This window comes from Maniola jurtina, chromosome 1, assembly GCF_905333055.1.
Source record: "Maniola jurtina chromosome 1, ilManJurt1.1, whole genome shotgun sequence".
In the NCBI taxonomy this organism is placed as follows: Eukaryota; Metazoa; Arthropoda; class Insecta; order Lepidoptera; family Nymphalidae; genus Maniola; species Maniola jurtina.
In genome coordinates, this window is record NC_060029.1 from 4169012 (window position 1) to 4194049 (window position 25038).

The window sequence follows — 25038 nt, forward strand, 5'->3', positions numbered from 1 at the left end:
GGTCCAAGAATATGTTATCTTTATCTACTTACTTCAGGTTCCTCCAACGTGAAATACCCCCAAAAATCTTTGCAAACCACGTAAACCTCTTGCTTATAAGGGTAGTCCGTGAAACACGCTCGCATCATGATATCTGGCGCGGGGGTGATCAGCGGCACCATGGCGTTAAATGTCACTGGCAGAACGATCGGTGGACTGTCAGATTGGTCGATCTCCAGCTCCATGTAAGTTTGGTTTGCCCGTATTAAGTTAGCTGTTAGCGTCACCTTACAAAAACAATGATGATTTATTAATGAGTTAGCGTTTCTTTTCTGATTTATAAATATCGTCTATAACCAATTCAATAAACAGTTAAAAAGAACGACAGTGGAGATATATATATTTGCACACAGCTGTACATTCTATCATACCAACATCAATCCAAAATCACAAACTGTAAATCCACCAGTTTGAGCTGTATGTTGATATTCTGTGAATCAATCAATTTAACATTCTTTAATATATTGATACACTCTCGTTCTTTCTCTATCTGACATGTAATAAGCACTTACACGCAAAGATGAAGTCGATTCCCGACCTATGTTAATTTTATAAGGTTGGATGTCAAACTCCCTAGGCCACTGAGGTATTAGCGGTTTAGGTTTGTCAGCCACAGCATAATCTTGTAAAGTGATGCTACTCATTTCTGGACCGTCCGACGATATCGTTACAATTGCATCCACGTTTACTTGGGACTCGTTTATAACCTCCAACTCCATTGTTTTGGGAACTCCTAAAAATGGTTTATTTATCAGGATCATATATAGTGAGATGTAGCAATATTGGAAAATGTTAGTAACATATTTATTTTAGCAGACTTCGAAATAAAGAAAAGGAAATTAATTTTATCAAAGCTCAATTACATTAGAATACAAGTAAAAGGGCAAAATTACTTATATTATATACAAATATTAACATCTAAAGATGTTTATATACATATAACATACCCAAACTGACGTTTCCAAAATCCAAACAAGATGCACTGAACGTCAACGATGGATAAATAACAACACCTCTGAAAAATATGCAAAGCAATCAACCTACTCCATCTCACTTACAAAATCTCATTTATTTAATTAACTATAGTATATAAAAGGAAAAAATGACTGACTGACAGAACAACAGCTGAAACTGCTGGGTCTAGAAACCTAAGATTTTGCATGCAGATTCTATTTAAAACGTAGACCCCCGCTTAGGCAGAATTTTTCAGGCAACGGGTTCTGTTAAAAACTTAAATCTACGCGGAATCAGTCATGGAAAAAATCTAGTCAGACATGATATTTGGTCTGCTAGCTTTATTCATTTACTTTTAATAAACTATGCATGTATAATACCATATATAGAGATGAATAAAATAATATTCAGGTAAGTATTGATTTTGAATTACTTTAAATACACCTTGAGAACAACATTAGTTTCACGTATAGTAAAATTAATTTCTTCAAAAAACGGTCCTTGATTAGAGTTGCAGAAAGAAATGATAAATATCTGCTTTTCGCCGGGACGCATACAATACGACTCTGGACAGCAAGATATTATACTTCCGAACAAGGGAGCTAAATGTTTGTACTCAATAATGCCATTTATGTGACCTGTAATAATAGAACATCGACAACCTGTAATTTATCACTAATTGCTGAAATTGATGACAGTAAAAACACAATACAGGTAGCAAAATATCTTTGCTAGTAACTTACTTGTCTATAGATCAAAGATGGGATATTATATGTTTTGCCGAGGCAACATGCTATAATTCGCGGCCTTCAGTAGCTGTCTATTTTATTCTGAGACAATTGTGCTATAAAATTGAAATTTTTCGGTACGGCAGCCTGCTAGCGATTCTTCATCACACTAATATTATAAAGGCGAAAGTTTGTATGTGTGTGTGTGTGTGTATGTTTGTTACTCTTTCACGCAATAACTACTGAATGGATTTGGCTGTAGATAATATCCTGGATTAGCACATAGGCTACTTTTTATCCCGAAAAATCAAAGAGTTCCTACGGGATTTTAAAAAACCGAAATCCACGCGGGCGAAGCCGCGGGCACTTTCTAGTTTATAATAAATTAATGTACAATGCGGCACTGTGGCATTCCGCAATGTCGTACTGTTATATTTCGATGCAGTGTATGATACACATTGACGTATACTCATATCACTGATGGTACAGTATCAATCTCATAGGCAGAGTGTCTACTCTTGTGTCTCACTCTCCTCATTTTAAGCAGCAGAACCATAAAATCGGCCAATAACTATGACTGCAATTATGGCAATGTATGAATCCTCAAATTCTTACAATTATTAATATTACAGGATACATTATATAATAGTAGCCTTTTTCCATCACCTATTTAAGCTGTCATATTGTTAAGTGGTGGCTTCATTAAGAAAGGTCTAATGTCGAACAGGGGGTATCAATGATGATGATGGATCTTATAGATATTTTGTACTAATTATTATTTAGTTAATTACCTTTGTTCATAGCTACAATTTCGTAATTATATATATTGTTTATGTACACGTTATCCATATCAAGAGTCTCCAAATTAAGATTTATTGACGGCGGTAGCGAGGTACCAACGATTTTCAAAGGCAGGCGATCGTTTACTCCATCCACGTCTAAATATACAGTTGCTTCAAACTCTCCTATTTCTTTAGGAGCAAATATTATAGTCAACTCTGTCGCCTTATTTGGCCAAAGTTTTCCTTTCTGAAAAATAAATTAACAACTGAAGTCAAAATACTTCCCTTTTCAGTTATAATGATTTCGCACCTTTGTTACTATCCTGCATAGAAGATCTCTCTCTTTCTCAAAATATGATAAACTATGACTATGATAAACGCTTTCTTAGTTTTTCATGGTACCGTAATGTCTTTCATTACCCAAGTTTTGTGTTATATCTGTATCTGTGTTAAAACAACTTTCGGAAATTACGAATATAAGAGTGTATTTTCATAGAAGTGGCAGGCCAATCAGATGACCTAATGACTGACAATGATCTGATTGGTCTGTTAAAAAGAAACTCGCTCCCTTCAGAGTTCAGAGGACAGAAGTACTTTTATTTAATAATACTTACAATAGGAGTAACTGAAATATGTTTATTTTGAAAAACCAGGTTATCGTCCGCAACCAGGGCCTGTATTTCATCATAAAATATCCTCGTGTAAACCCTCAAATGCTCGTCACTGCTCAGGACGTCGTAATACACCAATTTGTTCGATTTGGCCGATTCAGTTTGTTTCAGATCGTAAAATACTGTTGCCAACTTCACTTTGTCTTCAAAATCTATTGTCAACAGTGATTAGAGAATAACGGACTGCAGCAGGTGGGGTTGATATGAAAAAGGACGCTCACGCGTTTGTATACTTACTTCTTGACTGGCCTTTTAAAACGTCTATACTATCATGAATAGCTCCTAGATACTGCAAAGACTATAGATATCTACATGTTTTCAAAATCAAAGCCAATCAAAAGTGTGTGATATAAATGAAAAATATTAAAACCTGATATAATATTTATGTAAGCCAGCTTATGTCGTTTACAACTAGTCAAGGCCCCTGGTTTATCGAGCTGATTCTACGAAAAGCCGCCAAGAAACTCAGCAGTTGCTCTTTTCGTTATGCAAAATATTGAAATAATAGGCGACATCTACCTATGTAACAAATCACTGTACTATCCAGGGTTCTACGAGTAGCTAGAGAATGTAAAGTCGATTGCTTCAATGCAACTCTGTCATTAATTCATAAATTGCAGAATAGGTAAACTCGCCTAACAAATTATAAGTGATTTGAATTATGTGTACCTATAGTGTGTATGTTAATATTATCACATTGATAGCTCCAAAGTTGCAATCACATGTATGTATTGTACGATAGTAGCATTATACTAAAGTGACGTTTTAGGAAACTAACAATATCATTCAGTAAGAACAGATCTGTTTATTTACCGTAATAAATGCAGTCATTTTTCATGCACATATACGTGAGAGTATGGTTGGACTTGTTGGTAATCTTGAATGTTTGCTGTCGCACCATGGTGTTGTAAGTGTCAAGGAATCTCACAACTTGCTTCTCTAACTCTATGCTCACTGTGTAAGTGGACCCTGTCAGCTTTATTTGAAAGTTTTCTCCTGTTCGTATCAAAAGTAGAATGTATTTATATTTATTTGTCCAAAACTTGTCATAATGATCATCAAGCCATGGCCGGTTCACTATTGACTAAGGGTCTACTGTTAGAACAAAATGGTTCGGTCATATACCTACCTAATCCACCACTAACGCTAGCCATATGCGAATTGGTAGATACGTTTGAGAACATTATGGGGAACTCTCAGGCATGCAGGTTTTCCTCAAGAGGTTTTCCTTAACTGTTAAAGCAAATAACTCCGAAAAGCTAGAGGTTCGTGTCCGAGCCTCTGAGGTGTGAAAAAGAGGCTCCACATTTAAGCCACTAAGCCATTACCCACCAGAACTAGTGTAATAGCTTGTTATTTTGGGATTAAAACATTGCAGGCATACATTTTTTAATTACTTTAAATACCTACGTAATAAGAGAGAAAAATCCTGAATTGAAAACAGAATCAGCAACAGATTTATTTCTGTGATCCTAAAGGGTGACTAAAAACTAAAATTATGTAGGAAGGATATCCAACATCCAAAGTATCTACCTGTTTCGAAAGTTGCGTTCATTATTCCCTGCGTGTCACCAAGATGCATTGTTTTGAAGCCAATTCTGATATCAATTTTTTGATTAGGATTCAAATAGGCCGACTTGGGCTGTACTGAAAAAGGGCTGAAAGAAAACTAGGAAGTTATTATTATACTCGCTAAAAGTATTTTTAGACATTCATCTGTTCGGCATCATGTAAGCTTCTGAGGTTGCGACATGCTAAATATCTTCAACTACTTACCGATGAACTCAAGAAGATGGCGGAAAGAAGGTGGATGAGGAAGAGTGAGGACCGTCTTTCATAGCACGTTTTTAAAAAGGTCTATGTCCAGTAGAGGACCCATGCAGGCTGATGGATTGGGATCAAACAGGACTTACCATTTAGCATTGAGTGTAAATCCCGCAGGCACCATACCCACGTTATGTATTGCAAGGAATAACTCATTTTCAATCTTTAATGGTGTCCTTGGTATATCAATTTGATCAGGAAAATCAAAGACAGGTCTTGGACCCATACCTAAAATATAAGGTAAAGTTGATTGTGGATACACACGTGTCGATTTTCGTTGCACAAGCAGGTCGCACGGTTATAACTGACTGGGTAAAGTGTATGACAGCAGGTGTAAAAATCGTAGAGGTGACTAGGTTAGACTAGACATGTGGCAGAAATTGACTCGCGCAAAGCAAAAAAAACCACATCAATTCAACATCATTAACCCATCGCCGCGCCGGCCCACTACTAAGAACAGGCATCCTGTCAGAATGAGAAGTGTTCATACCGTAGTCCACCATGCTAGCCAAGTGCGAATTGGCAAACTTCACATACCTTTGAGAAAATTATGGAGAACTCTCAGACATGCAGATTTCCTCGTAATGTTTTCCTCTACCGAAGCAGGCTAATTTATTTTCTTAAAACGCACATAACGTTAGAGGTGCGTGGCCGAAATCGAATCCCTGACCCCCCGAATAGGGGACTGATGTCTTAGCCACTATGCTATCATCGCTTTTCAATTCTTTTACTCTGGTATTATTAATTATTTTTTTAAATTACAGTTAGGTACACAGACGACATCAAACAAGTTACAGGACACCTCTGGATCCGCCGAAAGCGCGTGTGGAAGTCACTACAAGAGACCTTTCTTCAACAGTGAAGTGATGATGCAGTCTAAGATGGAAGCGGGCTAACGGGTGGTATGGCAGTTTTATTAAACCAATACCCCTTATTTGTTTCCACCCGACATCGTACCAGAATGACGATGACGATGAAAAGTTACACTCATAGCCCGGCACCGAAAACTACTTACCAATCAGTGGCAGCACATACTGATCAATGTCAGTGTAAAACGTAATCCTATGCGTATAATCCTCGTATTGAACTGGTTGGAAGGTCACAGCAAATGACACGCTAATTCCAGGGGCTAAACGTGAGAGCAACTGTCCACCGACCGGCTTGATAAAGAAGTAGGAAGATTCTTTGAACACCATGTTTAAGAATGCTGGGCTCTGTTGGGCCAAATAGCAGTTAAATAAAAAACGCTTACATAGCATACAATTTTCCTACTTTTGCAACATCTAATTAAATGTTTACATGTGTTTATTAAGTATTTTTAATTATTATTTTAGCACTACATAACATTTTATACATTTATTTAAGTACTAGATGATACCCGCGACTCCGTCCGCGTGGACTTGAGTTTTTTAAAATCCCGTAGGAACTCTTTGCTTTTCCGGGATGAAAAATTGCCGAAGTCAATTTCCAGGGCGTAAGATACCTCTGTACCAAATTTCATATAAATCGGTTAAACGGATAGAATTCTTAGATTTTCCGGGATAAAAAGTACCTTATGTCCATCCCCGGGATGTAAGCTAACTCTGTACCAAACATTAAAATCGGTCCAGTGGTTGAGCCGTGAAAACGTAGCAGACAGACAGACAGATAGACAGACACACTTTCGCATTTATAATATTAAGTATGGATTAGTATGGATTTAACTCGCAGACGCAAACGCTATTGGAAGTAGAAAATCACAAGGTACGTCTCAGAAAACTCTCAAATCTCAGTGTAGCATAAAGTCCATAAGAAGTAGAATTTGATACTAAACCTTGCTTATATTCTTAACAGAAAATTTAGCAACGAGTGTATCGTTAGGTTTAAAGTTCTGAAAAACGATAATTCTTGGTGTGAACGATAAAACCACTTTGCCGGGTTTGCCACTGTGTACGATGTTGTCTACAACGATACTGTTCAAACAGCGTATCCGCTCCATAGTACTCATCTTCATTTCTCTTTCATACTCTGATGGTATGATCTGTAACAGTTGAATATTTTGAATAGTTTGATAGAGATTCAAAAAATAGACGTGACCAACTCAATGCCATAGTTTACAACCTACAAGGTACGCGTTTACGAACGACGGAACTCTCATAACTTAAAATTTATGGAATACTGGACGCAAGCGAACTGCAGTCAAACAACTACTTCTCTACTGAAGCTCAGATTTTACGAAGTGTCAAGGACCCTGCAAGGACCGCGTTCGGTGGGTGCTACGAAGACCAAGAAAACGCTGCGAAGATACTATGTTTTGAAGAAATCACTTCTTACGGTGGCGGTGGGTTTATTTGTAAGTAAAGGTGTCCGTTTTTTAACCCCCGACACAAAAAGAGGGATGTTATTGCAAAGGGGCTTTTAATATTTATCAGGTGGAACAACAAGTGTTATAAAAATTAAGAGATGACTGCTTGGTTCGTAAAATTCTGAAAAAATCGAAACAGGAAATTAGGCCAACCTCCTCTGATGGATCTGCCAGCTTCTTTTTCGCTAGTAAATGATACAAATCCGCTGTAAAATACCCATTTTGTTTGAATTTATGCAATATCTCCATTATTGCAGTATTCAGCAACAATGACAATAAATGACAACTAGTCATTGTTGTTGCTAAGGCAATGTCATCTAATTATTATCAAATTCAAATGAAGAAAACTTCAGAAACACTGTAGGTAAAAGATATAAAGACTTTTCTTGCAACTTGATCCAGCTTTTTGTAAATCTTTATGTGGTTGTAGATGGGCTGTAGACTTTGAAAACGGGGAAGTATTGAAATTCAGGTATAACCACGATTCTATAACTCACAAAGCTGCTGTCGTCTTAACTGATTTAGGAATTAGACAAATTCTTATTGTGATTACTCCATAAATAAAACATGTCAAATGCTTTAACATGTAAATAAAAAATAACTATACTTTTAGACATTAATTAAATAATGTAGAAAGATGTAAAAGAGACGTCGACCTCTAGGACATCACAAATTTGCGAGGTGCTTAGCTGGCACATAGAGTTGAGTGCGGAAATAGCATTGCGTAGTAATTTTAGTAGAAACAGGGCAGGACAGAAATAGAGGCGATGTCGGCGCACGCGTCTTCACGCTGTCAATTTCATCCGGATAGGGCGCAAGATTAGCAGATTTCGGGACGCCTGCTGTAGTGGCCTGTAGTGATCGTGCCTACTGTGTCACATCTTACGCGAGTGCAGTGTTCATTGTTCAGGATCGATGAATAGTATCTTCGACTACTAGTAGGAGATATGTCGCATACTGTCAAATTTTTCTATTCAAAGTGTTACAATTTTATCGTTACGGATAGTTAAGTGTTGTGTAAGAAAATAAGGATTTGGGACCAAAGGCAAGTATTTTAACGTCTCTACTTAATTTAACATTATAATTGAGTGATATTTTGTAGTGTTGCAATTGATTGGAAGAGAGGATTCTTGAGATTTAGTAACACGGTAGCATATGTTGTGGTAAGTATGTAAATGCTTTCGATATTTTGGGATATGAGAGGCGGAATAAATGGGTCGACGAGCGCTCACGTCGCGGCAACGCCCGCACTCTCCCGGCCGCAGCTGCCGTTTAGTTTGCGTCGTACAATATTCTATTACTAAAATAAATTAGGACAGAAAAAAAATGTGAAAATCGATAGAAAACATTCTCAAAAAAAACGTAAAATCAGAAATTAAGTAAACACTTAGATAATTGAAAGAACAAACTTCAAACCGTCTTCGTATCAAAGAAGACAATACTTTCGATAAAATTAAATAAAAGAGATAAATAGGTAATTAATCAATTTCTACTAAATGTAGGTACTACTTTACTTAGAGCTCTATTTTGCGTCCGTCATTATATTTTCTTCATTCCTTTTTTATGTCCTTTAAAATTTAAATTAGTGTAAAATAAAAGACCATTTTCTCATATTTTACACGTTCAACAATATTTTTATTTCCAAAGTACTTAAAGATATAAAAATTGCAAATACTCACCTCCGTCTAACCACCTCAGATATTTTTAAGATGACGATGATAAAGTCATTAAACTCGTAAATTTAACGACTTCTTAGCCGATAAAAGATATTTTAATGCATTTTACTGATGTATTAACAGACCGCAGAAACGTGCATATCTAAGTATTTTCTTCTACTTATCTACGTCTGTTTTCTTCGGTCTTTAAACTTTAGTCTTGAAGCAGTTGTGGAGGAGCGTCTTAAACAGCATTAAGTTACGCTTAGAAACGACAGGCTCAAGAATACATAATTATTATTGTCTGGAGATGAAGATATTCTACAACATTTCACATAGGTATATTTTTCTTAATAATTGCGGAAGGCCGACAGATGGTGGTTCATGGTCCTTTGAGCCTGATAAAAGTGGGCACGGTTTCAGTCAAATGACTGTTAATAAATAATCTATACTAATAATAAAACTGTAACTGGACGACTTCTGTACATTGAATATATTTTGAAACTTTTTATCAGAGGAAACATTATTATGGATATAGACCTCAATACAATTTTTCTTGGAATTTTTGTATATATCTTCTGTCTGAAAGCTACTGAACGGATTTAAATTTTTGGTGCAATGGTAGCTAATACTCCAGGTTAACATATAGGGTAGTTTTTATCCCGAAAAAAATTAGAGTCGCTTTGTGATAGGGGTTCAAATTTTTATACTCCTTATTTCCGTCAAATCCGAACCGATTTGTCATTGATCTCACAATAGTGGCATTTTTTTTCGAAGAACTGTTTAAGAAACCTCTTAATGATTTGATGACGCAGTCCACACGAGGAGGTATGGCAAAAAACTGATTCTCACTTTCAGATCAGCAGGTATTCAGATTCTTTCACGGTAGGTGAAGAAGATAGATACAATAAATAGGTAGATATTAGATTGTCACGTCCTGGTCACGTCGCGCAAGATTTGATTGTCGGTTTTATTCTTTTACTTGTGCCTAAATACCTCCTTTCGTACTAAATTTCTGATTGTTATTCAACGGAAAGTGCTCGGTTTTGATGATGGTCACTGATGGTCACAAATCCTTCGTTCCTCAAGTAATTTATAAGCCTTGCGCCAATTCATTAAAACAAAGAGGCACACTTTCAGCATTGGGATATATTTAATAATATCATTTTGATACTGAGAGTAAAAGATTGCTGGAACTATTTTGTCCCATGTCATCCTAACACAGGCTACATGGCATCCTAACAGGGACCTACTCTTATACCTTTACTCTTAACACCTTTACTCTCCATAATGTATATTAGTTTGTTACTGCTTGCTCTTACTGCAAAATAAATACAGGCTACCTATTATTTACATTACTGTTATTTACCTACCCACATTGGTGTTCAAACAAGAGAGTTATCATACCTTGTTATTGCAGGAATTGATAACCTGTTGAAATCTTACCTAAATAGTTCCAAGATCCTACCAGACTCACGCATAGCTCTACTTACAACTAAACATCTTTGTTTCTTTATCTATTTTAGTTTACACCGCATTTGATCTAGTTTTCAGGTCAGTGTTCTGTATAGCGCGCAGTTTTAGTGTCGAGTTGTCGACATCATTGCACTGTTATTTATATCAACACCCGTACATTCATATCGTATCGTTCATTATTCAATATTCAAACAGCCATAAGGAATTTAGCAAATCGCAGGCTCCAAATTCTTGATCTCAGATTGGCCAGCACTAATTTACTTCTAAGCACTAGTTTCCTGGATTCTAGTGATCTTTGGATCAGTTCAGGCATAATATTTGAGATACGAAAGCTTTCGAAAGTTTCGCCTTAATCGGTTTTGTGTAATTCACGCATAGATGAATATCCAGACAGACAAGTTTATACGTATGTTACGTTACATTAAGGGGCAAGCGACTGTTCTGCCTGCGAAATTCAAATTTAATTTGGTTTTTCGCAATTTGCAAACTAATACGGCAACGTAGGCTTATGGTATTTTAATTGCGTCAATGGCAGTATCATCTTCACAGGTTTATATAAAAATGTTTACTTGAAAGGGTCCAGCTTAAGAAATAATTCTAGTACCTAAGTATCGACTAATTTGTGAGAATAGATCGTGACGTGTTCTGGAGTGTAGATCACGTATCAGCAAGCGCAATGTGGGACGACCCCCGACCCGCTGGACTGACGACCTTAAGAGGATAAAGGGAAGTGGATGGATGAGGAAGGCGGAGCGTCGTGTGTGGTGGCGTGCTCTCGGGAAGGCCTATGTCCAGCAGTGGACGCAAACAGGTCGATTGATTGAAACGAGTCGCAATAAGCCGCTGGACTCATACGGCGGCCACCAAGATGTGGCGGCTAGAAGTCTCTACAAAAGACCTATATCCAGCAGTGAACGTCTATCGGTTTTTTTTTAAAGAATATTAGTCATTTTAATTATGATTCATGACTTACATTCCCCTTTCCCTTCCAATTAAGCGTTAAGCTTGTGCTTGGAGCGGGTACGACAATAGTGCAACGGGTGGGGTTTGAACCTCCGACCTTTCGGATTTCAGTCCGCTCCTATAACCGTTGAGCTATTGAGACTTTAAATGACGATGTACGACGAATATAGTTAATAATACTATTTGAATCCGCAGATGTTAAAGAACCGCAGTAGAGACCCGCGCTCAGCGGTGCCCAGCACGCCAACGATGTCAATCAGGTCAAACCTCCATCGGGCGCCAATGGCTAAACCTGAGCCTGACTACGAGGTGGTAGAGTTCCCTTCAGACCAATACGTCAACGCCAAGCTGCAGCCACCGCCGCCTCCACCACCAAGGCCACCTACAGGTGATAAAATTGCATCATTTTCAAAAATCTTAATTCTTTCAAAAATTTTAATTTACTATTCTACTTACTCAATGGGAGCCAACAGCTATCCTGTGAGACTGTCCGCATTGCAACACCACTCATAAATGAAGAGAATGAGACATTATATTTAGATTTCAGACGTACCTGCGTACGTACTACATAGTTACAATACAATGTTTCATTCACCAAAATTAACACATCATCATATTCTTACTACTTACTATCCTAAAATTTTAAATCCAAAAATTTGTCGCATTTTAGAATGCGGAGTTGGAATACATAGCTGATCCATTATCCTCTCTTCCAACTTGGCAGGTCACCCACTAGATGCGGATGCGTCGTGTGGACTTTGCGGAGGCGGCGGCGCTCGCGTGCGCTGCACTGAATGTGGTCGGCGGGCTCTGTGCGCCTCCTGCGACGATATGTACCACCGCCATCCCAAGCGAAGACATCATCAACGGCAGGTGAGGTGGAGACTTATACCTAAACTTCCCACCCGCTGACATCGCCTGGAAAATAACTAAGTGCAGGTCTCTGGTACTCGCATAAAGAAACCTTACACACAAAACCTCAAGTTTGTAGACCCACCGTCAAGTTTGTAGACCCACCGATTTGTGTCAGTCAGTTCCGTTGACACCTTTCGTGTGAGGAACCTTAAAAAGTGTCATCAAAGTAGAAGCTGCTACTGTTTTCTATAGCTAGTAGATTCTAGTTTATTTTCTAGATTCTTTTGTTTTTTCTAACTTTAGAAGAGAAGGTACCTACCTGCCAGAGTGAACGAACTGTGGTATTACTTACACATAAAACAACTCGTGTCTACTAAAGACAAAGTAGCCTTAAATAATTTTATTAACGACGTCAATATTTTGGCTTGTAGCCCGCTGTTGGTTACGTTATGTAAACAAAGTGAGTACCTAATAGTAAATAACAAAAGACAGCAGAGGAATGCATGGTAGCGACATCGTGCAGTTCTCTCAAAGCACCGGAGTCTTTACAAATAGTTCACGTATCTACTATTATTTTGGATAATATCTAGTAATTAATTTCTGTGCAAATTTTTTATATAAGCTCTTAACTAAATTATTTTTACAATTAATATAGAATAATAATAATAATTATTAAGAACACTCTTACATTTTTATTTTTAAAACACTCTAGGTGAAGACAGACAAGAATGCGTGGAGTCGGATGCTCAGGTTTAGTTCTGGACCACATTTAACCCGTATGCTTTTCTAGATAACAGACAGACAGACATAATCGCATTTGTATACCTGGAGACATCTCAGAATCTCATTTTTCATCCAGAATTTCATACATTTCCTGTTCATTATCACCATCATCTTTATCCACCGATAGGCGTCCACATCGCTGGACATCTTTAGCAGGAGCGGCGCATAAGCATTACACATGATTTTCGTTTTACTCATGTTCATTTTTAGGCCCTCTTGCTGAAGCTCTGCTAAAGTCATTAAGTATTGTATCAAGGTCTTCCGTAGTCGCTGCAATAATGACTGTAATCGGCAAATCGAAGATGAGTGATGTAGGTACTCGCCGTTGAGTTGATGCCTACTCCGTTCCAATCCAGAAGATAGATGTCTTTCAAAGCTGCGGTAAAGAGCTTTGGAGAGATAACGTCTCCCTGTCGCACTCCTCGCTGCATTTGATTGGTCTTCGTATTTATTAAATTTTCTACTATGTAATCCACACTTTAGGATAGGAAATGGAAAGACGAATTCAACGATACCAATAACTAGATTTCGATAATTTGTGCAGTTGAACGCTTTTTACTCAACCCTTCAATATTTACAGGCATTACCACACTCGCAACTGCGCGACGAGCGTCCGCCTCTACCGCCGAAGGTTGCACCGCCCGTTCCGCCGCCGCGAAGACATAAGGTATATCAATTAAATGTATTATATCCAAGCTAATTAACCATCTCTTGTTAATTAATTAATTAATGATGATAATTATTAGGGGGATTAACGTACAATGCATTGTTTAACAGATTGGCGGCGATAGATTAAGTGCAAGTCCTCTACCACCTACGTTAGATCAACGCCGCGGTACAATCAACCCATCAATGGGGATGCCCAAACAAATGGCGACTATAACCAATAGCAACCACTTCGTGTCGCAACTACCACAAATGCAGCATTCGCACCCAACAGTTCCGACTATGACATCACATAATATGGGCAGCGTGCCATACTTACCAAATGTTGTGCATCACTCAAACGCACCTGTTGTAAGTCATGACCAGTCCAACACTTTGGGACATTTCTCGTCCTGGAATCGACCTCGCGGGTCACTGCCTGGCTTCAATGTGCCCCCAAATGTTGTAAGTACATAATATGACTAATATTTTTTAACGAACAGTTAAGTACCTATATAATATTTACGTATCATATTCCACAATCGAAGTTCTTAAACATAAAAAAATGATTATTAAATTATTTTTTTAATGAAAATTAGTCTTTATAGTAGTCTTTATAGACGAAAATCGAAAGCTAATTTAATATTTAGCTGATTTTGTTGATGATGTTTTAAACTGGACTCTAATTAGCAAACCGCGACACCAGGTGCAAGCTCCTCCATTAGAAGCTTGGGAAGCGCAAGAAAACCTCTCTGCACAAAGTTGGGGCCGACCATTGCGCCGTGGCGCATCAGTTATGGAACTAGGCGGCGCACCAGCAGGATGTCCTGGTTGCGTACACTGTGCATCCAATCCATGGCGTTATGGCAGCTGTGCCAACTTAGACCATTCGTGGGTTGGTCAGAGCCCCTGGCCGCAGAGCTGTTGTGTTCCGCACCCGGCGACGCACAATCCGCGGATGCTGCCACATCCACACGCTCATCCACCGCACACTCCACAACCTTATCGAAGAGGTAAGTAGTACAACTATGAAAAATTTCTGTAGGGTAAAAGCTGGAATAAAATTTTAAGTTAATGAGAATCAGATGAGTAATTTATTGAAATGGCATTTGTAATTTTTTGATAAATGACTCAAATAATCATTTAATCTACTAAATATTTTAAACAGCAGACAGTCGTGCAGTATCTCGGGCAGCCTCGAGGGCAGGGTCGCGCGCCGCGTCTCCCGCTTTAAGCGTGAGATCTCGTGCTTCCCGGCGATCCAAACACCGGACACCATCCCCACCGCCTTTACCTTCCAGCGACGCTGACTCTGAGAGCGAAATTGAAAGTGACAGCAAGGAAAGTGAAAGACCATCCATTAAAGTAAAAAATGTACAAGAGACAGATGATGACATCTCTCTGGGTCCCGCCCCACCTCCTCCCAATTCATCTTGGCAATGTGAGCACTGCACGTTCGTAAATGAGCCTGGAGTGAGAGTGTGTGCGGTTTGCTGTCGCACACCTACTGTGAAACCAAAAACAATTTCGACCGACGTGATTAACAATGGCGTAGGAAGACTCAGAGTCGCGGAAAAATCTTCTCCTTCCCCTACTAGTAATCTAATAGATGATCGCAGAAAAAGAACTGGTAAGAAGTGTACTTCTTTTTAAATTGCGCTTCATTTCAAAGTTTGAACAAAAGTGAATTCTAAACTTATTTTTTCAGATGATAAAGTTAAAGCAGTGAGACCTTCTAAAGAGCGTATTTCCACTGGATGTGGGCCATCTCCACCTCGCGAAGAAAGACCTGTGCTTAAACCAACGAATAGAATGGATACCCCCACTAGAGAACGAAGCAATGAACGAATCGTACAAGCTCGGATTCGTCACGATATAGCAGTGGGGCCATCGCCACCCAGGGAACTTCAGAATAAACAGCAAGTAGTATCAACAACCCGAAACGCAGGAACGGTCCAATCTTTAATTCAAGATCGGGTTGATGTTCGATCTTCGAAAAATGGAACTCCTATACGTGAGTCCTCAACAAAGCACAGTGTGTCAGTCGGCCCGTCGCCACCTCGCGATAGCCCCTTGCGAGTAGTGGCGTCTATTCGAAATATCTCGCCGAATTTTCAAAAAAAGTCCGCTGGAAACTCGCCTCCTCGAGAACCTGATCGACCATCATCCAGATCCAGTCGGACAAACACTGGAACTTCACCTCCTCCACAGAGTATTTCTACACAAGTACGTTTATTTTTTGGACAACATCGTGACTCATTTAAAGGCTGCAAGAATATTCTCTTAATACGGTGTGTTTCCTCCTTTTCAGACTTACGAAGTACCGAGTAACTGGGATCGAGCCCAGTCAGTATCACGATCATCGCGGTCACGACATCGGGTGCGAGATGAGAGCGGACGGGAAAGATCTCACAGTAGGCTTTCTTTGTCTAGTGATACCCGTGTAAGTATAAGTGTATAGGATGTTATTTTTGAGCGGTCAATAAAAAGCGTTAGACGAATTTGGTTAAATCACAAGAACCTTAAAGATAAGCTATGACTAGATATTACTATTAGATTATATTAATATTAGATATATTACTGTATTAACTGCAACATAGTTTTTAAAAAATTATACACATCTCAAAAATCTAACTATAAATCTGCATATATTTTTCCGCCTCCTTGAGTCCACAAATCATTTTAAAACTTTGTAGGAGAGTGAACGTAGCGTCCATACCAGTGGAGGCAGGTGGGAATGGCGCGAACCCCGCGATAGCAGCCCGAGTGGTGAATGGAGCGAGAGCGACCGGCGACGAAACTCTACACGGCTCACACGAAGAGCTTCTCACCTTGATCTCCGTCGCAATCGAGCCGGGCGACGCTCCAGCATGTATGGCTCAGAAGTAAGAACAAGAAAAAAATTACCCGAAAACTGGAGTAGGTTAAAACATTTAATTTCACTTAATGATTCTTGTTTTGCAGGGGCCATCACCCGAACCACTATCTACCAACCGAGCAATATCTCTCGAAGCACTAGCAGGTGCAGGATCGAGACGAGAGGCTGAAAGAGGTTTAGAACTAGCCCGTTTGATGAGCAACGCTGAAAGACTGGGTTTTAGTGCTGCTGAAGTTCACGCAGCTTTAGCACAAAACCCTGTAGCGCCACTGGCATGGTTGAGTGAAAGATGGCCGAGTCTCTGTGCAGGCGTCCGCGCCGCTGCAGCTCGACTCGCGCCAGGTGTTAACGTGACCGAACTTGAAGCTCGTGCGGCCTTGGCGAGACATAGGGGCGCCATGTGGCCCGCTGTCAACGAATGCGTCGAACGATCACGACGGCAGGTACCTAATTAACTAATTGGCTTTTAAAAAATTGGTGCAAATGCTTTAGTAAATACTCTTAAGTGAGGTTCTTTTGATATCATACAATGGTAAATGGTAATGGCTAGGATGGGTGGCGGTACTTTTTGCTACTGTTAACTTGCTACTCTAAACTTATTTAAAGTAAAACCAATAATTTTAGGCAGAAGTAATCGGTGTTGGTGAAGAGGGTAGATTGCGCGGTCATGTATGGGGTCCACCGATTGGAGTTGACGATGACGCTGTTCCTCCAGCCACTCAAACCGGCCGCTCACACCGCACACGCGGTAATCTAAAGCATCCAACAAAACAATAACATTGCATAGTAAAAAGTCGTCATATCATCATAACATTCACGTTTACATTTCAGCGGAAGACAGTTCAGATGAATTAGAAGTAACTACAAACAAATTTCAAGATGATGATTGGATGTATTTACCATTAAACCTACAGAACAAAAATGATTATGAGTTTGAACGTCCGATTAAAAAAGAACACACAAATGCCACTAATGATAACAGTAACGATATAGCGGAGAAATTAAAATCGCTTCTAATCCAAGCCGGAATACCTCAGATCGATGAGAAACTGCTTTTAAAGGGTTTGTTGGGCAACAACCTAATAAAAACAGAGGAAAGAAACATGTCACAAGATAACATTCAAAATAATAAACATAATTTAGCTGAGTTTATCCAAACTGAAAATGATTTCATTGATGCATATAATGCATTAACGAGATTAAGTCCACTACCAAATTTAAATGAAAAACCTAAAATGGAAACAAAAGAGGAAACCAAACAAGATATAATTAATGAACAACTGCCCGGTAAAAAAAATATATCTTATGAATCATCATCTACGACCAATGATTTACAGCACAATAAACCAAATACAATAACAGTTAACGAACAATCAACCAAGAAGGTCATTAATCATGATAATGTAACAGAAATTACAATTAGTAATAAAAATGAAGATCCTACAAGTAATGATCATTTTTTCAAAACACACGCAATTAATTCGAATAAACAGGCTTTAAATTTCAAGACTGAACAAAGAGGTAAATCAACTAATCTTAATGACATGGTTGATAATACCCAAAAGCTAATCCAACAAATGAAGCAAGAAATTCATTCAGATATTCAGTCCTTACAAAGTAAAAGTAGTACACAGAGTGAAGCAGGCGATAGTTCCAATGAGTCACACTTATCATCTGAAAAGGAGTCCAGTTATAGCAAGAGTGAGGACGAATCAGGAGATCTAACATCCGATGAAAAAGAAGTTACCTATAATGGTGATGAAACCGTACCTGAACGTATTGAATCAAAAAATACTGAACAGAACGAAAATCGAGTATCAGTCAATAGAACTAGTTCTGAAGACAATGAGAATTTTGAAGAAGCTTTGGACCACGTAGAAAATGAAACTGACGATTTCCAAGAAACAAACATAGAATTATTAAATTCCATTGCCAAAAGTTTACAGCACGAACATATTTTAACAGTAGAAATTAATGAACCTAGAGAAAGTGATAAGCGTAGTCAAGATGTAAATAACAACTTGTTCGCAGCAGTTGATAGTTTTGAAGAAATTTATCAACAACTGAGTAATAGTACAGAAAAAAATGAACGAAAAGAATCGCCAAGTTCTACAAAAAACCATACCTCTTTGAACAATAATGTTAAGCAAGACAAAATTCTGCCTAAAGCAAATCATGCTTTTAATTATATAAAACAAGATATAAGTATATCACGATTTAGACCTGGATCTCCGGTTAAATTATTAATAACAGAAAATGATCATCCATTTATGACAGCATTTATAGAAAATTTTGAAGATTCTATAGAGGAACACAGTAAGCCATTTGAAAATCCTATAAATAGGAATCAAGAACAAGACTTTTCTAACGAAAAAACTGAAGACTTTAATATGAATAATATACCAACAATCAACGCATTAAAACAAAATAGTTCAAACATTACTGTAGAAAGTTTATCTAAAAGTTCTACTTTAGATGATGAAATTGAAGAAAACACTTTAAGAAACTACTCGAATGATGAAAGAACTGATAAAGAAGAAGACTTTAATGATCGAGAAACCTACGGAGAGGGTATTGTTCTTACCCTAAATGATTTAACAAATAATAACGAACAAGAGAATAGTGACCCTATTAAAACACCTATGATTCAAGAAACTGAACTTACGAATAAAGAAAAAAGTGCATCTAAAACAAAAACGCCATCAATTATAAGCAGATCAAGTATACCCAAACTTGTAAAGAATATACACAGTGGAAAACAGAAAAATGATAAAAATGCTAATAAAGTAATTGCGTCGAAAGTCCCGGTTCGAAGGGGTAGCTTAAAACAATATCCTGCACCAAACCCGCCCAAATCTCGATTTGGACAAATACAAAGTGGATTTGTCAAACAACTGCAAACTAGACTTTTCAGTACTAAAGGAACTAAAACAACAGCACAGGCGCAACTCCCAACAGCTACAGAGTCGTCACAACAAAATACAACCACAGATACAAAGACCCTAGAAGTCAAGGCTTCCACTTCAACGATGACTAAGAAAAAGCAGGCGCCTCCTCCTCCCATCCAGGCACCAAAAGAATTATCACCACCAAAAACGCATTTATCAAAAGAAAAAAATAAATTCTTCCGTGAAACCTGTCGTACAGAAGATGAGTGGACCGAAAGTGAAGGAGAAGATCAAAATATTGAATTAAGTGCTAATAAAGAAGAGCTTAATCCAGCGGCGCCATCTCCACCGCAGCCTATAACAATGCGCCAGGTGTCCGGTCAACTTATCGATTTAGCGCTGGTTCGGTTGCCTGAAGGTTCTCCAGAGGTAATGATTAATTTATTATAAAAATAAGCTTAAATCAAATGCACATAAAACAAATTCTCTGTATATTTTCCAGCGACAAGCTCGAATGCTTCTAGCAGAAGGGGCCACAGAGAATTGGGAACAAGCACAGCTTGCAGTGAAGCTGATAGCGCAAGGAACAGACACACCCGCTGCACTCTTAGCTGCATTAGAATGTGCTGACCTTGCTTCGGCTCTTGTCTACTTACACCAAGACTGTGAACTCTGTGCTTCCAAATTCCCTGAACATGAGGTACACGATTTTATATGCCCAAAAAAAAATATTAAGATACCTTTAAAATTTTAACTAATTTCCGAAACGTTGTAAAAACTTACGTCGTTCGTCTAAACGTTCGTCAAACGACGAGTATTTTTCGACCGAATTTGAATATTCTTTTTATTTTAACCAACCTAAACTTGGTCCTCGTTTTGACGTGACAACGTCTTATAATTCGATAGAGCCGGCTGCATGCACGAAAAAACATGACTCATGCGGCGTTACCTCGCTCTGAGGCGTTCCATGTAAGGCTTGAAGAGCAAGCGAGAGCGCGGAACGAGCGACAAAGAAGCACAATCGGCCTTTGTTGTCACGTTCAACTATCGTCAGTAAACCGACTTTACAGACAACCAATTTTTTGGTTAAAATCAGATGTAGAACTTGGAAACATAATAATTAACTTAGTGAATTGTCCATGGATTACCCGTGACCAGTTATCGTGTTTTGCACCTGTAGAAGCAGAAATACAAAATATTTGATACCGTTTCCCAAAAAGCACAATATCTTTTGCAGATGGTCTCAATGTTACGCTGCACGCACAGATGTTGCCGAGAATGTGCACGTTACTACTTCACAGTGCAGATTACAGAGCGAAGCATCGCCGACTGTGTGTGTCCATATTGCAAAGAGCCTGAGTTAGAAAATCTGCCAGAAGACGATTGGCTGGACTACTTCGCGCATATGGATATATTGTTGAAGACGTTATTGGAAACAGAAACTCATGAACTCTTTCAAAGAAAGGTACGGATTTTAATTATTTTTAGGTACCTAATCATCTTCTTTCTTCGGCATCCTTAAAACTGTGGAGCTGAACGGAAAGACTGGCACACCCTGATTTCAATATCAGTAATGATGTCCTTCAGATATAATTTCGGCAATGGCAGCAAGCCTTGCCTACTACGCAGCGGATATTCTAGTGAACAAGTTTGTGCCCAAACACTGGTGCGCTCCCTATTTCCTTACTTTTTATAGTCAGATGCAACGGCTCGCATCGGCGCTCAGCTTGAATTGACATGGATTCCTTCCCAGAACTGCTTTTTAATAAAGTTATTTTATATTTTGCGATCCAACTATAACGGTTAATATTACTATTTTCAGTTACGTGATAGGACGCTTGCGAGAGATCCTAATTTCCGATGGTGTGTGGAATGTTCTTCTGGATTCTTCGTGCATCCAAAACATAAGAAATTACGATGTCCGGAGTGCAAGTCAATCACTTGCGCCAGCTGTAGGAGACCTGTACGTAGATTTTATGTTTTTACTGATTTTACTTTTCGGTATAATATAAATTAAAATGTTTCATTCTGCGGCTCTATCCTTGTGACTTTTAGGCCTCCTCCAACTACATCCACACATCCTTTTGTTGCCTTTCGCGTCATCTTTCCGGTTGAGTGGCAATAGTTATTTCATCTTCCCGTCAAAAAGGATCAAAGGCAAAAATTTTCCAAGGGGCCTGGGATACCCCACTCTTTGATTTTCTCCATTAGATGAGTGGTTTGTGTGTGTGGCCGTAATTTATTAAACAGACTTTAACCGTACACAGTGGAACAGCAATCACGATGATATGACATGCGAGCAATACTCCCTGTGGCTGGAAGACAACGATCCAGAGCGTTCTGTCGCTGCCGTGCAACAGCATTTACGAGAGAACGGACTCGACTGCCCGAGATGCCACTTCAAGTATTCCTTATCCAGGTAAATACCTAACTAGGAACTAGAAAGTGTAACGGATTTAGGCAATTTTCAGAGTCTCCTTAAGTGCATCAGATAAACTGGGCTCCAAAGCCATTGGCCGGTTAATTAATTTTTTGTAATAGCTGATGCGATATGGCCGATAATCTTGAATGGCAAATGTTCTTAACCAGAAGCTAATCTCGTTTACTATCTACAGAATCAAATCGCAATCTCAAATAATTGTGCAAATTGCTATTTAATATAAAAACGTAATTTAGCAAATTACACATGCATAAAATATTGTACAACTTTTATATATCAATTCAAACTATCGAGAACATGCCAAAACGAAGAATCTAAGATTCTTGGGTTTAAGACAATAAGATGGGAACCTAAATGAAGCAGTGAAACAAACGCGGCATCTTATCTGCTAGGCAGTCCGTGTCGTTGCCATAGTATAGGCATGTGGCCGACACAGTAGGTACGGCTAGACTTTTACGGTTGTTCCCGACACGTCATACGGTTTTATCTCTTTCAGGGGAGGTTGCATGCACTTCACATGCACGCAATGCAAGTATGAGTTCTGTTACGGGTGTGGGAAGCCCTTCATGATGGGCGCGCGCTGCGGCCTCAGCGAGTACTGCTCCAAGCTGGGTTTGCACGCGCACCATCCGCGCAACTGCCTCTTTTACCTGCGAGACAAGGAACCACACGACTTGCAAACACTTTTGCAGGCAAGTACATTCAAAACCAGTAACTCCACTCAAATACATTGCAATGTTGCCCCCTTAGCGAAAAATTTGTGTTTTGCCACAATCTCAATCATTGTTATGATTGGCTGAATTTATAGTTATTCTTGCTGCAAACCAAGGTGATGTAAACATTGTAGCTGTCAAATAGCAGCGGCAGACCTCTTGGCACTGATCGCCTTGGTCATAAAATAGATACATGGAGTTATCATCGAATTGTGCAGGAATTATTGTTAAACCCTTTGAATGTTCAGCGTGTCTTGGAATCGTTTGCCAATCGCTATTATGAAACACATTCTAACAGTAGATTCTCACAGTAGATTGAATCGCATTTGAAACTGTGCATAAACTGTAATATGTTTCATGCTAATGATAAGCTAGACTTCGTAGCATATTCGTAGAGCTCCGGGGCGTAGTTGCTCGATAGTACAACTAGGAGCAGATTTCTAGTTATTCAAGGCGTATCGAAAAGGATTTTTATCTTTCCCTTCAGATTAACAATGTCACGTATGAAACAGAAGAAGCTGAAGGCGCCACGGGTCGATGTCCAATTCAATTGCAACGTGAGACCCCCACTGGTCTCGTAGACACCGTCTGCGGCAGTGAAGTGCAAAAAAATCAAGCAGGACTTTGCAAGTAGGTATATTTTAAAATACCTATCTACTAACAGTTCTAGTCACGAAAGTTGATCCTAGGCAGTAATGCCCTTTCAAATAGCAAGAGGCACGGTTTGACAGTTGACACCTTCCGCTAACTTAATATAATTAATATTAATAATTTAAAAAAAAAATAAGTTAACAGGAGACGCAAAACCGCCCCTGTTAGCCTTTGAACGGGCTCTATGCATTTTCATTTTTCTATTAAACATCCATTTTCAACTTTAGTGACGCGTACTATTACCCGTAATAGCTGTTTTTTTTTTTTAAATATTATTATACTTACAAATTTGCAAAAAATACCGCTTAGCTATAAAAATTCCCTCGCTTTATTTTCCTTGTACAGCGCCCACTGCAATGTACATTGGTGTATGGGTATAGAAGAGTCAGGCGGTGGTCAGTGCGGCGTGTTTTTACAGGAACCATTACTTGGAGTATTTGAGTCGGCTGGTGCGAGGGCGGAGGGTAGACCCGCTGCCGATCTTAGGCGTGGACGACTTAGAGACGCTCGTGCGGCGCGCGGCGTTACGGCTGCCACCGCGCCCCTACGGCACGCTGGAAGGCCTCTACAAACGGGAGCTGGTCGAGGTGTGTTTACGCGCTCGGTTGTTACAGGGGACACTACGTGGAGTACTTAGCGGGGCTGGCGCGCGCGCTAGACCCCATCCCCATCATGGAGGTGAGCGAGCTGGTGGCCGAGCTGCGCCGCCGCGCGCTGCCGCTGCCCGAGCGCGGCCCGTGGGACACTGACCCTATATACGCGGGGATGTGTGCCGAGGTAAAGCATATAGTGCGCGCAAGACACGTAATCCAATCCGAACACGAGGCATCCATTCCATTTCTTCTTCTTCTCCATTTGTTCTTTTTCTCTAGCGTTAAGGTTGTCTGGAAGAGATCGCTATTAATTAGCGATAAGACCGCCTTTTTGTACCTATATTTTAAGTTTTCTTTTTTGTAACCTTTCATTTGTGTTTTTTGGTGCAATAAAGTATATACATATGTAGGTGCATATACATAAATACTTATTATATCTGCGCATGCATTGTTTAAACAGATTTCAGCCGGGATTGTATATTTAATCCTTAGTCTATTACCTGTGTAAACCGGCATGTTGCAACTTCAGATTCAGATTGGATTTGTTTTGCGCGCACTATGCCATCGTTTATACAAATTATTGACTGAGCTTTTCCGCGAAAATCGAGGATAGTTAATTATTTTTATAATGAGAACTTGCTGTCCTACGTACTAGGTATACAATACCAGGGCTTACCAAGTAGATTGATGAAACTAACTGATATTTGACTAACTATGCTCACGGTTTCGTGTGCGTTTAGAATTTTTAGGAGCCTCTCATTTCTAGAAAAAGAAGTATCGTATGGCATAGAATGCAATCTCTGTTCCCAACTTTGAATAAGAGAGTGGTTGAGGTGTAAAGCAGGAACAAGTTAAATAAAATAAACAAATAGAAATGATCTATCGAAAAAATTGGGTTGTGAAAAAACAAATTACTGATTACAAAGTACATTTTCTTTATTTTTCAGATCGTCAGAGAGAAGATACCTCTGGACTGAGTATTCAATTCCGAGTTCATTAAGCCAATTTCTTCAAACTATTTAATTGTGGATTTGTTACATAAAATAATTTCTATTTTTGGATGGATTAAGTAAAATAAGTAGCATTTGTGTATTCATTTCTTATCAAGAAATATTATTTTTTAACTTATTAACACTATAAAATATAAATGTATGAT

At 38.9% G+C, this 25038-nt stretch overlaps 2 protein-coding genes across 4 annotated transcripts in view; one reads left to right on the plus strand and one right to left on the minus strand.

Moving 5' to 3' along the window:
- Window positions 1-7679, minus strand: part of LOC123880483 (hydrocephalus-inducing protein homolog) — a 39589-nt gene extending 31910 nt beyond the window's left edge. Inside the window, exons 1-12 of the mRNA XM_045928658.1 lie at window positions 7496-7679; window positions 6812-7018; window positions 6014-6212; window positions 5088-5226; window positions 4708-4832; window positions 3988-4170; window positions 3118-3326; window positions 2513-2750; window positions 1427-1631; window positions 987-1054; window positions 552-772; window positions 33-266 (exon numbers count right to left, since the gene is read on the minus strand). Coding sequence (XP_045784614.1) covers window positions 33-266; window positions 552-772; window positions 987-1054; window positions 1427-1631; window positions 2513-2750; window positions 3118-3326; window positions 3988-4170; window positions 4708-4832; window positions 5088-5226; window positions 6014-6212; window positions 6812-7018; window positions 7496-7636 — 2169 coding nt within the window. The 5' untranslated portion in view covers window positions 7637-7679. The remainder of the gene's footprint in view (window positions 1-32; window positions 267-551; window positions 773-986; window positions 1055-1426; window positions 1632-2512; window positions 2751-3117; window positions 3327-3987; window positions 4171-4707; window positions 4833-5087; window positions 5227-6013; window positions 6213-6811; window positions 7019-7495) is intronic.
- Window positions 7680-8074: 395 nt separating this feature from the next.
- LOC123880828 (E3 ubiquitin-protein ligase lubel) lies at window positions 8075-25024 on the plus strand. Of its 3 annotated transcripts, none has more exons than XM_045929172.1 (21): window positions 8075-8387; window positions 11632-11824; window positions 12161-12309; window positions 13655-13741; window positions 13852-14184; window positions 14426-14732; window positions 14888-15349; window positions 15428-15945; window positions 16031-16162; window positions 16416-16604; window positions 16684-17040; window positions 17222-17345; window positions 17432-19914; window positions 19988-20185; window positions 20723-20950; window positions 21308-21448; window positions 21753-21904; window positions 22422-22617; window positions 23126-23268; window positions 23708-23876; window positions 24830-25024. In XM_045929172.1, exons 2-21 carry the CDS (start codon window positions 11632-11634, stop codon window positions 24857-24859), a joined length of 6591 nt encoding a protein of 2196 aa, XP_045785128.1. In that variant the 5' UTR covers window positions 8075-8387; the 3' UTR covers window positions 24860-25024. The 3 variants fall into 3 exon arrangements, with proteins under 3 accessions (XP_045785128.1, XP_045785119.1, XP_045785136.1); XM_045929163.1 differs by having other exon boundaries at window positions 8076-8387; window positions 17429-19914; XM_045929180.1 differs by lacking the exon at window positions 23708-23876 and adding an exon at window positions 23904-24066 and having other exon boundaries at window positions 8076-8387; window positions 17429-19914; window positions 24830-25023.
- Window positions 25025-25038: the final 14 nt, after the last annotated feature.

What these genes read in the sequence shown, in the direction of transcription:
- LOC123880828 (XM_045929163.1), top strand. Translation starts at nt 11,632, where the DNA reads ATGTTAAAGAACCGCAGTAGAGACCCGCGCTCAGCGGTGCCCAGCACG. An exon ending in GAAGACATCATCAACGGCAG is followed by an intron (nt 12,310 to 13,654) that starts GTGAGGTGGAGA and finishes CAATATTTACAG; the next exon opens with GCATTACCACACTCGCAACT. An exon ending in TTCAAGTATTCCTTATCCAG is followed by an intron (nt 21,905 to 22,421) that starts GTAAATACCTAA and finishes TATCTCTTTCAG; the next exon opens with GGGAGGTTGCATGCACTTCA.